The sequence below is a fragment of the Antrostomus carolinensis genome, unplaced genomic scaffold, assembly GCF_000700745.2.
Source record: "Antrostomus carolinensis isolate BGI_N321 unplaced genomic scaffold, ASM70074v2 scaffold6345, whole genome shotgun sequence".
Lineage (NCBI taxonomy): Eukaryota > Metazoa > Chordata > Aves > Caprimulgiformes > Caprimulgidae > Antrostomus > Antrostomus carolinensis.
This window is the reverse complement of record NW_010316985.1, coordinates 1-13,560: the sequence shown is the minus strand read 5'-3', so window position 1 is coordinate 13,560 and position 13,560 is coordinate 1. Positions and strand designations below refer to the sequence as shown.

Sequence of the window (13,560 nt, the reverse complement as noted above, 5' to 3'; positions counted from 1 at the left end):
GCTGCAGGCACAGATTGGAAAGGTGCTTTGCCTCTTTTTTTGTGTTGTGGTTTGCTTTAGGATCACAGCTGATCTGTTAGTAATTGGGCATAGGTAAAGCAACTCTGTAAAAGCTGACTTTAGAACAGAATTAGCTGAGAATCTCACTAGGGCAATGACATCTTCCTGGTCAGGTGTGGCCAGGGACACCTGACCTTATAGCACTTCAAGCCACCTTAATTGCAATCGTGTTGTCTGTAGCATTATTACTCTTGCTACTATTAAGTATATAACTGATTTTAATAAAGTTTACTCTCTTAGATCTGATTTAGCAAATATTCACAAACACATGGTTGATTAATAAAGCACACATTTACTCATTATCTAGATGTTTTATTTAATTTTTGTATATCTACTTTAGATAGTTGTGTGACAGTAAGGCAACTGGGAAGTAATCTGGGTCTGACTCAGATCTGTCTGCAACAGCCTGAACCTTTACTAACATATAACCCCTCAGTAGCTGGGTTATGACAGATTGTGTTCTGTGTCACTCTCTAAGAAAGCAACAGCTGTGAGAATATTTAACACAACAGTATAATAAGCTTATCTGCCTGGAATTTTGATAGTAGTAACAAATGCTATAGTAGGATCCTTTCTGTAGTTCTGTGACTGTGTGACTTGTTACACCCTAGACATCCAAATACTGGTGCGTGATATAACCTGATCAGAGTAGTCAGCTGAATTAGTTGTTATTTGTTGCAGTATGCTGGTAGGTATGACAGTGTTCCTCTGCTTTGTTGCAGATCAGAATCGCACTCAAGGATTGGCCTGAAATCCAGAGATTTCAACAGGATCTGCTAGACTCCCAGCATTATGATGCAGCATACATATTCAGGACACTGCGACTTGCTAGAGCATTCCATTTCACAGCAATGCCAAAGCTAGTGAGTTATTACATTAAGATGTATTAATGTATATTTAATATACACTTACCATTTTTAATAAAATATCTTCAGTTTTCAGTGTTTTACAGTTCAAGAGCACTCGTATTTAGTTTAGCTTTGGGGCTGTGTTGAAATGTAATACATCTTGCTTTGTGTGACGTAAAGCTGCGAGGATGTTTGAATGTAGCATGCTTCTCACCTCATAATATTTTTTCAGTATCCAATGTTCTTATTATGTTTGAGGTGTCTTGTAATTTGTGGAAACGTTCAACTCTTCAATCTGGGTGCTGGATTAAATTCTTGACTAGGGAATAATTTTTGAAAAGTGCTGACTCTGAGCACTTGACAATAAAGCTGCTTGCTGTTGTTGGTGAGGTGGTTTTATGCCTTTCAGCATGGTGGGATATGCAGTAAGAATTTTCAAAAGAAGGTGCCATTTTAAGTTTGCTTTTAGGTTACAAAGCCTTGTCTCTTGCTTTAGCTAAACTACCGAACTAAAAAGAAGATTCAGGAAAACGAATTTAAAGAAGAATTTAAGGACCCAAGTAACAGAGTGAACAGCCTCATCACTAATGATGTATTGGAGGTACAGTAACTTTTAAACTACAGATTAATTGCTGTTGGGTTTTTGTTTTGTTTTGCTTTTCTTCTGTTGTCCCAGAGCTATAACTTACCTTATTGGCACCGTCTGGTCCTTTATAAGTCTTGTTATGGAATGGAAACTAAGGTATTACTCTGTGCCAGCCATTTTACCAAACACTCAGAAACATGGCATTTATTTTAGAAGAATTGTGGTACCTTTTTCAATAGTGAAATATGCTCTAATGATTGTTTTGTGCTTTTGCTTCAGTAAGATATAAAAAGGGAAAGATCACAGGCTGAAAGAGTTGGGGCTGTTCAGCCTGGAGAAGGGAAGGCTCCGGGGAGATCTTATAGCAGCCTTCCAATACCTGAAGGGGCTACAAGAAAGCTGGGGAAGGACTGTTCATAAGGGCATTTAATAATAAAACAAGGGGAAATGGGTTTAAGCTGAAAGAGGGGAGGTTTAGATTAGATATTAGGAAAAAGTTCTTCACTGTGAGGGTGGTGAGACACTGGAAGAGGTTGCCCAAGGAAGTTGTAGATGCCCCCTCCCTGGAAGTGTTTAAGGCCAGGCTGGATGAAGCTTTGAGCAACCTGGTCTAGTGGAAGGTGTCCCTGCTGATGGCAGGGGGGTTGGAACTGGATGATCTTTAAGATCCCTTCCAACCCAAACCATTCTATGATTCTGTGAAAGATATAAATGGTTAATTATCACTCAGGCAGAGGAAAATGGAAAATGGTGGGTGAGAGGCAGCATGTTTGATATGTCTGCAGGTTGCAGCTGGAGCCTTGATACTAGTGGTAATGTGAATTTACTTATCTGTAAGTTTATAGCCTTCCCTAACCTTTATTTCTCCTTTTAAAACTTGGTTTTGTTTAATATATAATACATATTATGAAAAATGGAGTAATTAAAGCTGAGTATAGGTTCTTATATTGGTCATTATGACTCAGTAATAGATCTTGTTTAAATTTTTTTCCAGTTGCTGCTAGCAACATCAGTAAGGGTGACTGCAGTGGTACAAAAATCAGTAATCTGGGAAATGGCAGGCTGAGAAGACCTGCTTCCTGAAGAGGAAGAAGTAAAATGCTTTCTTCAAAGAAATGAAAATAGACCACCATATCAGAATGAGATCTCTGAGCACTGATCCTGAGTATCACTGAGAGACTTCCTTCTTAGTTTAAATAATGCAAGATACTCTTTTTTCTTTTGCTTATTTGGTGGACTGATGGGACAGTGCTAGGTAGCAGTATTGCTAGGCTCCCTGAAACTGAACTGATCTAAACAGAATCTAACACTCCTGTTAGTTCCATGGTCTTAGAGTATTTTTTATAACCCTGACCAATACTAATTCACTGCTGGAATCCTTCTTTTTACTGACAAGAGTATCTTTTTTTTATTTTAGGAACTGATGAATATTCACGACCACTATCAGAAAATGAAGTGTGTCATTTCAGCTGACAAATCCCAGCCAGACAAGGCACTGAGCTTAATAAAAGATGATTTTGTTGTTACTCTTAAGAACATAACTTTGGAACATCAGGAATGGCAGCAGAACAGAATGGTAGGTAATATCAACCATTGTGCTGTGGCAACTTAACAGATTATGTGAACACGTTAAGAACTGTCTTTCTCAGTGTAATTACCCCTGGATGTACTTTGTAAATCTCAGACTTCAGTGGAAGGAAGTGTAACACTGATGGCATGGAGTGAGTAAACCCTGGGCAGAGTTATGGTATGGGGAGAAGGACGTGGGCTTGTATGTGGTACTGCTGCTATAATAATATATATATTATATATAATATATATATATATAATAATATATTAATAATTGCTCAGAGGTGAGCCCTGGAAGATGTGACTTATGGGCAGTATTAGAGTGACCGCATGAAATACCTCTGTAACACTTATTCTTCGAGCAAGGGAAGGCCATAGTGTGAGATCAATGAAGAAAATAGACATATCTGTAAATATTTGTTTTATTTTTCACAATTCTTGGATTTTAACTGCCTTTTCTATGACAGCCTTTTTTTTTTTGTTTTTTTTAAGAAATTATTTCTAAATGCTAAAGAAACTGATGAAGCATCAAACAAAAAGGAAGAAGATACTTTGCTAGAATCAGAGGTAAGAAAAATGAACTAGTTTGCTACATTGTGCAGGCCAAAACTATTAGTTTTTTGACTTCAGATCACAGGCTAAGCAGTGTACATCAGGTCTTGATAGTGTCAGAGTAAGTTCCAGGAGTAGCTGGTGGGGCTGGGTGGGTTTTGTTTGCGCTGGTTTTGGTTTGCCTGTTTTTTGGTTTGCCTGTTTTTTGGTTTGCCTGTTTTTTGGTTTGCCTGTTTTTTGGTTTGCCTGTTTTTTGGTTTGCCTGTTTTTGGTTTTAAATAGCATTGTTTTCTGTAAAGCTGTGAGCATTCACTGATGTAGCTCTTGGATGATTATAATAAAAAGTCTCTTTCAGTTAAGGAGAGCAAAGAGCTGTATTTTCTTGGCTTCTTTGTGGTTCCTCCTGGATTTTCAACTAAATGCAATATCCATCTTTTTAATGCTACAAAATTATCTCATTTTGTACTTATCTGCTTATTTCGACTTTGAATTTGAGTAAGATGTGAGCTTTCAAATTTGATCTCCTCCTCCTGGGCTTTGTAACAGTGAAGGCAACAGAAATTATGCTCTGCCTTTTTAATTAAATTTTACCTTTTCATTTTTAAGTAACAGTTCAGCAGTATTCGAATTGTATGGAACTAATTCTAATTATAGAATTACAACTGTAGTGAGGTATTGCTCAAGTGGTTGATGTGATATTTCATGTCAGTACTACCATAATAGAATATGAAAACCTTTTCTGACTGATCTCTGTTTCTTTGCAGGGTTCTGAACGAGCAAATGCATTGGCTAGAATCAAATACAAGTCTTACTCTGCAGTTGTTGAGGTAAGTGTAAAATTTGGTGATAGGAATGTATTTATTTTTAAATAACAGTTTTAAGTACCAGTTTAATGTAAATGCAGGGTCAGGAAGGAATGAGTTAAAATTGCCCTCTGGAATTCAACCTTTGAATCTTCTGGTTTTCCTAACACAGTGGGGAAACCTGAAGCTCTTATTATTCTTGTTAGATTTATGGAAACAGTGCAGATAAGGTCTATGCTTGGGGAAGTTTAATTTACAAGGTATCTTATGATGTCTATACTCTGTTTAAGTAATTGGAATAAAAATACTTGCGAGTTTAATTACTCAAATTCCTTGAAGTTTAGGTGTTGGAATCTCTGAAGATGCTTGCAAAAATGGAGTTTGGAGGTTTAAAGTCAGTTGGAAGTTCTTGGAAACATTGCTCCGATAACTGATACTTTTAAAATATTGTTGATTTGTCTTTTTTATAACAGGGCTGTGAGAAACATCACAACTTTCCTTCTTCATTAAAATACCTTATTGAAAAATGCATTATTAAATGAAACAGAGCTCTGGAATGTACAATGCTTCAGACTTGTGAATATGCAGTGATATTGTTTTCTGGGCATCTAAGCAAAATATGACAGTAAAGAGGCTTTGTGGTGCAGGAGTTTTTGGAAGTGTTCCTTTTGATTGCACTCAGCAGTGTGCCACACATCGTGTAGGTTGATACCAGCAGGGAATGGTTTGAAAATAAATGAATGTTTCATTACCTGAATTTTAAGTGATACATCCATTAAATCACAGAAGGGCGTTGTCCTGTTAAAACTGAAGAGCAGTAACTACTGGGAATCCTCCCTCCTTCCCCTCCCCTTCCATCTCTTCACCCTGACATGGAATTTGATGCTTTGGTTCTTCCTGACTTGTAAAGTACTGGGTGACAGACAGTAATATCTGGCTGTAGAAGTTTAGCTTTTTTGTGTCATTCATATGTATGTTTGGGTTCTAGGCTTCCAAATCCAGAAGGCATCGTCAAGTAAAATTGGAATCTTCTGAATCAGGATCAAATTATGAGAAATCTCCAAGCCGAAGTAAAAAAACCAGTAGGAGACCACAGCCAGCAAGGAGAAGAAATTCTCTGGGAATCCAAGGTATTTCTCCATTACACTTGTGAACCTGGAGAGTCTGCAAAAGTTTATCTATTGCTTTGCTACCCGAAGCAGCTGGGTTAAATTTGACTATTGTTCAGTGAACGTAGAAGATTAAAGAAATGTTTTGTGATACCCCTGTCGTAATTGAACCTTTCTGGCTGTTTTGCACAGTCTAGTCAGGTAGAAAGACAACACGAGTGCATGTGGTTTATAGTTAAGCTGAAGTCTCATACATAGTCTTGCTAATTTTTCTCTGGAAAGGCATGACCTTGGAAAAGCATGTCCTGTATGTCCATGTCTTAATTATTCCTACTGCCATATAATGTACTGGAGATTAAAATACATGTCTGTTTCTTCTTCTGTCAGATAGGCTGATTTTCATCAAAAAGCTTCCAAAGTAGAAGCTATCTGATAATTTTCATTGTTCATACTATCTTCATGAAATCCAAAGTAAACCTTGCCTGTTTCTAATCTGTTCCTGAGCTCTCAAAGGAATATCATCTCATACTTCTGAAGATAAAATTATATCGATGTCTTAAAGATAATGATTGCTTCATAAGACTAGTACCTGCACTATTACATCGGTCACTCTTCTTCCATCTGATAGTTATTATTTATTTTGTTCTTTTGTTACTGAAATTTTGAGTGTTTCCATGTGAATACAAATCTTTTGTCAACAAATGATACAGTTTCAAAATTCTCTCTAAATTCTTTCCTTAACCTCAATATTGCAACTATTGCATTATAACAATTCTACATTTGTTTAGTTCATAGCTAGACTTAACTTTTCCCTTCTTGACAGGAGGGTTTTTTATACACCTGTGACTTCTTATGTCTGTGACTTATGTCCAATCTTTGGGATGTTTTTTCTTACTTTGAAATGCATCCTGGAAGGAAATACTTTTAAATGCTTGTACTTTATATCGTTCTGGTTTATCTATACTGATGTAAGAAGCATTGGTATGTCCCTGTACACACTCAGTGAATGCCCTTGCTTAATGTAGTCAGAAAAAAACTTCAGATTTTTAACAAGAAATATTATGGAATGTTAACTGCAAATGCCTGTAATTTCTCCTTGAATGCTGTGGAGAGGATAGAATTTAGTGAGTGACAAGAATGGCTGCCCACAGAGCAAAAATGCCTCTAGAGAGAAAAAATACAACCAAAATGTGATGGAGTAAGTGAGGATATGGTGAAAGTTTTTTAAAGTAAGAAAATTGGACTGGGAACTCCTTTCTGCCTCAAAACAGTTGTTTTTTCAAAAAAACCAAAAAAACCCCTTACCTGATCCAAAGCTGATAAATTAAATTAAAAAGAGATTAACTTATTTGTGAAATTTCTTGAAAATATGATGCCAAGACCAAGAACTTAATGGATTAGCCATTTGTATGGATTCTTGTTGTATGGTATCATCATTTGTATTAATATATTCAGAAAAAGTTCAAGCCTCAGAACTTGAGGGCTGACTCATTTTGATGTGAGGTAAGTATAAGAGCTGGTGTGAGGGTGCTTTGCTAGATGAAAAGAGGAGGTGAGGAAAGAGGGAGATATTTCAGGTCTCTGTTGGAGAGATCCTATCTGGTGTTGCTGACATTTGGCATATCTAAACAGACCAGTGACTGATTTAGTTATTTTACTATTGTAGCATTTATGTCATCTGGATTGGTGCAGTTTTACTTTCTCGGTATTTGCACATCCCTGCTTATGCATCCTTTTTTCTCTTGTCTTCCAAGACTTTTAGATCTCTGTCTCCCAGTTCTGAAAACATGGAAGATTACTTTTCTGAAGCAAATCATCTTTCTGATATCCAACTTCTAAACGATAGAAGTTGCTCTGCCATTTAAGTTTTTCATTTACTTATTACTTATTAAAGGTTAAATTGAATTAAACAGCAAAATAATTTTGAATTAACTTTGTTTTGAAGACAAGGATTTCATTTCAAAGTTCCAATCTCCATTTTCTGACTTAGCTTCTGTTAGGAAAAAAGTTACTGAGAAAATTCATCCCTCTTCAGAAGTGAGCATTAGGCAATGTTGCCTTTGCTTCACTTTAAAACAGTAAATGAAACATTGTAAAGGAATAGGGACATTTTGAATTATCTCTGGACTGAGCTGGTGATTAATTTGCTTTAAACTTGTAGTGTTAATTGCTTGTTATTGAAGGTTTCTTTAGTGAGCCTTACGAAGGTACTGTGAGACATGGGTGTTTCACTACAGCCTTTGACTAGAAACTCAAGAGAGCAGCAAGTGAACAGTCTTTTAACTGCTGGTCCTGAGATGTTAGAAGGAAAAAAAAAACAGCTGACAGTTTTTCCTAAAAATCTATCTGCAGGTGAAATGCAAGTGGCAAAGGAAACTGTTACTCAGCATATTGGGATGCCTGTAATCACAGAAGAGAACTCGGATGAAGAAGGTACAAGGATTGAAATTTTAACAAACCAGTGGCTTGTTTTTTAATAGCTCTCTACTATGCTGTATTTTTCTGAAACTAAAGCTGATATTTTGAACCATGTGTTACTGCTTTGCAAAAGCTAGGATCATTTTTAGCCTCTAAATTGCTGCATGAAAATCGAAGCTCTGATTTGAGATTTTGTTATGAGTACACATGTGGTGGCACAATGCTGGGAGTCGTGCTTTTTCTACGTAGACTTATTTATAGTGGTTCAGAGTTAAAAGTGGTCCTAATAAAAGGAGACTTACTTTTCTGTAACATAAATCTGGCTTGAAGAGCTCTGATGTATAAGGAAAAATGATTTTTTGGTCATTCTCCCACTTACAGAAAATACCTGTTCTAGTAGCTCTGGGAACTTGTTACCTGTGCTCACGGTGAAAATAGCCCTTGCTGCCTTCACCTCTTTGGAAGTGAGGGGACACAGAAGTTTCCCCTCTAGATTTAGTTTCAGCTGGGTAATGCTTCAAGGATTAAGTTCCAGCATACATGTGAAACCAGTATACATGGTGAAACCACCAATGTACAGTAATAGCATCCTCTGCTATATTAGGAGTTGTCTGACATAGTTGGGGTAGGATTCTGGGAACTGCAGCAGAAGAGTGGGTGACTCTGCTATCACTCATGTTACTGGAAATAAGGTAATTTTTGTATGGAAGCAGTGGTAAAGCAGGTTTCTCAGAGCTGGTGATGGAGTTGCTCTACGGAAGCATCAAATTCCTATAGTAGAAATTAAGATGTTAGATGATCTTGAACTACTCTGCAACTCAGAAGCTTCAGGGTCTGTCCTCAGTATTGCTTGTGGAGAACATAAGCACTGTAGAACAGACACAGTACAAAGAAAAATACATCCTCTTTATCTTGCAGTACCTTGTTCAGCCGTGCTCTTGAGGAGAGCCCAGGGCACTGCTCTGCTGCCACATCTCAAACATGGGTGGTGTTGCTGGGAGAGGAGCTGGCCAGCTGAAGCTCTGATTTCCACTGGCAGTTCTAGCTAGTCTAAGACTGATGGATCTTGGTTATGTAGTGGAAGGCAGGCTTGATAGACCAGAGGTACAGGTTCTTAACCTAAAGGGGTAGTATTTAAGTTGCTTAAAAGGGGAGCAAAGGGCTAAGTGCAGCTTCTGGAAAGCTTTAATGACATAGATGAATGCAAGGAGTGTATCTTTTGGAGTTAATATCCAAAATTGTATGTAATTGAATGATATTTCATGCAAGGAAGCATAGTAATTATTAAAATACATTTGTAGTGAGGTAGCACATTTATACGTGTCTTTTTAAAAGTAAAAAAGCATCTTGTAGTACTGAAATGAGATTACATTCTCTGATCACCTTAGTTGTAGATGATGTGAATTCATTCAATTTTAAATGGTCAGACTGAAGGCATAATGGTGCATTTAATATTATACTTTATTTACTTTGCCATCAAGTTGTTGTGGACAAAAGTTTCTTTCTAAGTCAGGAATATTCTCCATTCTTCAGAATTTTACAGCAAATTCTGAAGCATTAAAAATACCCATAAGCTATTTCTCCAAGTATTTTTTGCTTAATTTTGTGAGTATTCCATTTGTCAAATTCACAATGAAATGTTGAAGGTGTTCATGAGAACACTTTCAAGATTGAATGAGTTTTGGAAGTACAGTATTTTGTTCACCAATGGAATTTTAATTGATATTTTTAATTATAGTTTAATAGAAAATCTAGAAAGGTTTTTTTCAGATTTAAAACTATGGGAAGAGGGATCTGGAGGGGATCTCAAAAGCTCATCTAATTAATTTCCTTTGCTCAGCAGAATGAATTCTACTTTAATCATTCCCATGAGGGAAGATAGATTGAAAAGCTTATCAGAAAAATCTCTTTATTTCCTTTCAGAAGTACCTCTCCCCAAGAGGAAAAGAAGATGTTAGAGGATCCAGTTGGAGAAGCACCAGTGTTAATTTTAATGATAAAATTTAAATGTCAGAGGTAACACAAAGGGCTTGTTTTGGAAGCCTTTGACTATACAACAAGAAATGTCTGAGACCAGAACTACATGTGATGCTGGAATACTGGTAGTGACTGTTATACCTTAGCTGTCTTGTGCTACAGCACCTGGTGCCTTTATTCACCTGGTGAATGCTTCTTGTGGAAGACAAAGTTGGTGTATCCTGTTTGAGATGGAAAGAGAAGATGGTTGCTTGTTGTATTTAGCTTGTGAGTTATCACTTGCAACTCATGTTGATCTGCAGTGGTGGTTTTAGCAGAGACTGTTAAAAGAACAGCTCACAAAGTGTTTGTCCATATGAGGCACGTTTGTAATCTTTTATGTCTGAACATAAAATTAAGGTTATTTACTGTTGAAAATTAGTACAATAAATTATTTCTCACAGTTTACTCGCTCCATTTTATAGTGTGTAACTGCAGCAATGTTTACCATGGTTTGATCCCGCAGATGTGGGAAATGGACTTGGTGATAAGCCTGTTATTCTGTCTCCAGCAGTTTTGATATCATTGTATATTCAAATGAAGAAGTATAAAATGTGTTTATTAATTTCTGCAGATAACCCTACAGGATTAGAATTCAAAATCATCGTTATAAATTGTAGAGGTGCTGTGGAAGAGGTGGGTGTGGAAATAAATGTGAAGCTCAGTACTGAGAACAGGTGCAGGATGGGGAAATGATTGCTAGGCAACAGTACTGCAGAAAAAGCAAACAGGCTGAGAAACATAAACTGGAGTATTTTCTGTAAACAATAACAAGCACTAGAATTGGGGTCAGTCAGCCCTGAAAGGGTGTAGCCTTAAATAACCCCATCTGACCACAACAATTCCAGAAGAATGGGGATGGTTATTCTCTTTAGTAATTTCTCCAGTTGATTATAGCTGTACTATAAAAAATGGCCAAAGGAGTTGACATGTCCTGTCCTACAGGAAGAAATATAAAATATAAATTTGAAAGGTTTTGAATATAAGAAGGAACTAAACTGAATGAAGTAATTTGGTAATATGCCTGTCAAAGGCCAAAGGGATTGAAGTGCCCTTACCTGGAAGAAAAAAATACTAAGTGGGGATATAAATGACTTGCCTATATAGGGGCCTGTATTAAATGCATTAGTTGGTAAGGAGGAACAGGCCTAAATGACAAACTGGTTGGATACTGGGAAAACTAATAATTAAGCACCATGGTTGCAGTCAACCTTGTTAATGGGAAAAGAGGAAAGATTTTATTATAAAGCCAAAACCTTACTGTGTAGTAAACTGAACAATGGAATATTCAGTTGAATAACCAAAATCTTTACAGTCTAATACAAAAGTCATTATTAGTTGAGATCTAATTATTACAGAAATAAAAATACTTTTATACAGAAAAAAATAATCTCTGTAGTAGTAATAATAGTTAAAATTATCATACACGCACTTAGTTTCTACTCCTTTTTCCTGGTTTAATGTTCACTCTTCCACTGTGTCTCTAGTCCTAAGGTTGCTGGGCTTAGTCTGTTGTTAGAACATGCCCTTGATGTGGTCTGTTTAAAAAGACTCATCTGTAGTTATGGAGGTTTTGAAGGTGTAATTTCTGTAAATTGCAAACAGTTTGGTTTTAATTGGGTTTTCTGACAATAGTGATGTTTGTGCTTTTCTGTTACCAGCACAAACTCTTTCTGCCTCTGGGCATTTCTGCTCCTCATTTTTGGTGGGCAGATATAAGAGACATAAGGAAAACTTAAACAGACTTTTTTTGGTCAATATTTTTTGGTCATCTTCATGCAGTTAGGATCCTGTTGGTAATACTGTGTTTGTCAGTTTCGTCAGTTCCAGCTGCTGCTCTGGGTGAATAGAGAATCTTTCTGGTACCCTGATGTTGCTGGATAACAGTATAGGTGTAATAGGGGAGCAATTTGGAGGTGAGGGGCAGAGGAGCACTTGTTTCTCTTCTTGGGAAACCCCTGGATGGCTAAGGAAGGTATAGATGGAGAGGGAGATTTCTTTCTAGCAGATATTGGGACTACAGCTTCACATTCATAATTTCCTATGAATTTCTTAACTTAGGAAGTTGCTTAAGGATGAACTTTACAGCACTGATCCTCTGCTGTCTCTAGGCACTGAGGTTAAGCTTGGTCTTCCAGCTACATGGTATTGGGTCCTTCCCTTGAAGGAAAACTTGAAAGTGACTTATTTTTTTCTATTTCCCTCCAACTTGGAGATATCTTTCTTAAGGAAGCTGAACACAGCTACAAAAGCTTATTTTTCATGACAGGCTATTTTCAGCTGAATTATTATTATTCCATACATATAACATAAGTTTATTTTAATGTATTTAAGGAATAAGTGGCACTTTTTCATAACATGACCATCTTGTTTGCCTCTCCTTGTATCTTTGAACCATCCCAAGAGCTGAGTAGAAGAATTTTTCAGGATTTTTGATATTCAGTGACAGGAGTCTTCCCTGCCCACACTTCAGAAAATCGTTTGCAGATCAACGTCAGAAGCATGCAGAGGCTTGACTAGGCACAAAGGTGGGTGCATTCAACTAGCAGTTATTTTAATATTGTAATTGTGAAAACAAGTGTTCTTTAATTTGTTTATAAAATTACATAGATGTAAAATGGAAGTTATACTTAAGGGTAGACTTAGAACTGCTGACTATATGCAGTGTTAATATTTCACAACAGTAATCCTGAGAATTTAGAGGCAGCTGTAAGAAAAGTTTCATAATGCTGGTGTAATCTTTTTAAAAAAAAAAAGTTAAAAATCCCTTGCTGCAGTCTGATGGGCAATTACAGGCTTTTAAAAACAGGAGAGGGACTTCCTAAAATGCTTCATTGAAGTAAGCAGCTGTAATTAAAAAACAAAACAAAACAAGCACCCCCCCCACCTCTGCCAACACCAGTAAATCTAGACTTCCAAGAATATTGTTTTCTAGTGTCTAACTTTGCTCCTGGTTATAGCATCAGCTCATCCAGGGCTGCAAGGAATCTTCATCTCTGTAATGCCAGAGTAACTTCCAGCTGACTGGTGGATAGGAGTGAGGCAATGGGACAATATGTTGTTACAGTTTTCTTAAATAAGAGAAATATGGTTCAGCTGAAACTCCTCTCAGATGGATCTACAACTGACTGAAGAACTATGTTCTTTCAATAGTGATCACCATTTCTGTGGCAAAGCTAAACGATCCTCAAAGTGGAGGTTTGAACTCCTGCTATGCAATGTTTACAAACACAATGTGGGTGATGTAAAGCAGAATAAACTTCAAAGACTTATAGGTGACATCAGTTTAGAAACTGTTTAAGTGGAAGATATTTTCCAGTATAATTTTTATTCTTATAATAGGAGAAATCAGCAAGGTCTAATTAAGTAAAGGTAGGTGCAAAAGGCTGCACTTGTAAGGACAGATTCAGTGCTCCAGGGGTCAATACTTGGTCCGGTGTTGTTCAACCTACTCATCAGTGACTTAGATGAAGGAACAGAGTGCCTCCTCAGCAGATTTGCTGATGATATTAAACTGGAAGGAGTGTCTGATACGCCAGATGGCTGCGATGCCATTCAGAGGGACCTCGGCAGGCTGGAGAGATGGGCAGAGAGGAACC

The 13,560-nt window shown here is 37.0% G+C and overlaps 1 protein-coding gene across 1 annotated transcript; it reads left to right on the top strand.

The window, feature by feature from the left end:
- Nucleotides 1–782: 782 nt before the first annotated feature.
- SNAPC1 (small nuclear RNA activating complex polypeptide 1) lies at nucleotides 783–9,903 on the top strand (the record flags this gene model as incomplete). The annotated part of the gene is made up of 8 exons (XM_010168416.1): nucleotides 783–923; nucleotides 1,405–1,509; nucleotides 2,912–3,070; nucleotides 3,556–3,630; nucleotides 4,380–4,442; nucleotides 5,407–5,548; nucleotides 7,880–7,960; nucleotides 9,869–9,903. Coding segments are annotated over 8 exons (801 nt in total), but the record flags the coding sequence as incomplete, so codon positions are not given.
- Nucleotides 9,904–13,560: the final 3,657 nt, after the last annotated feature.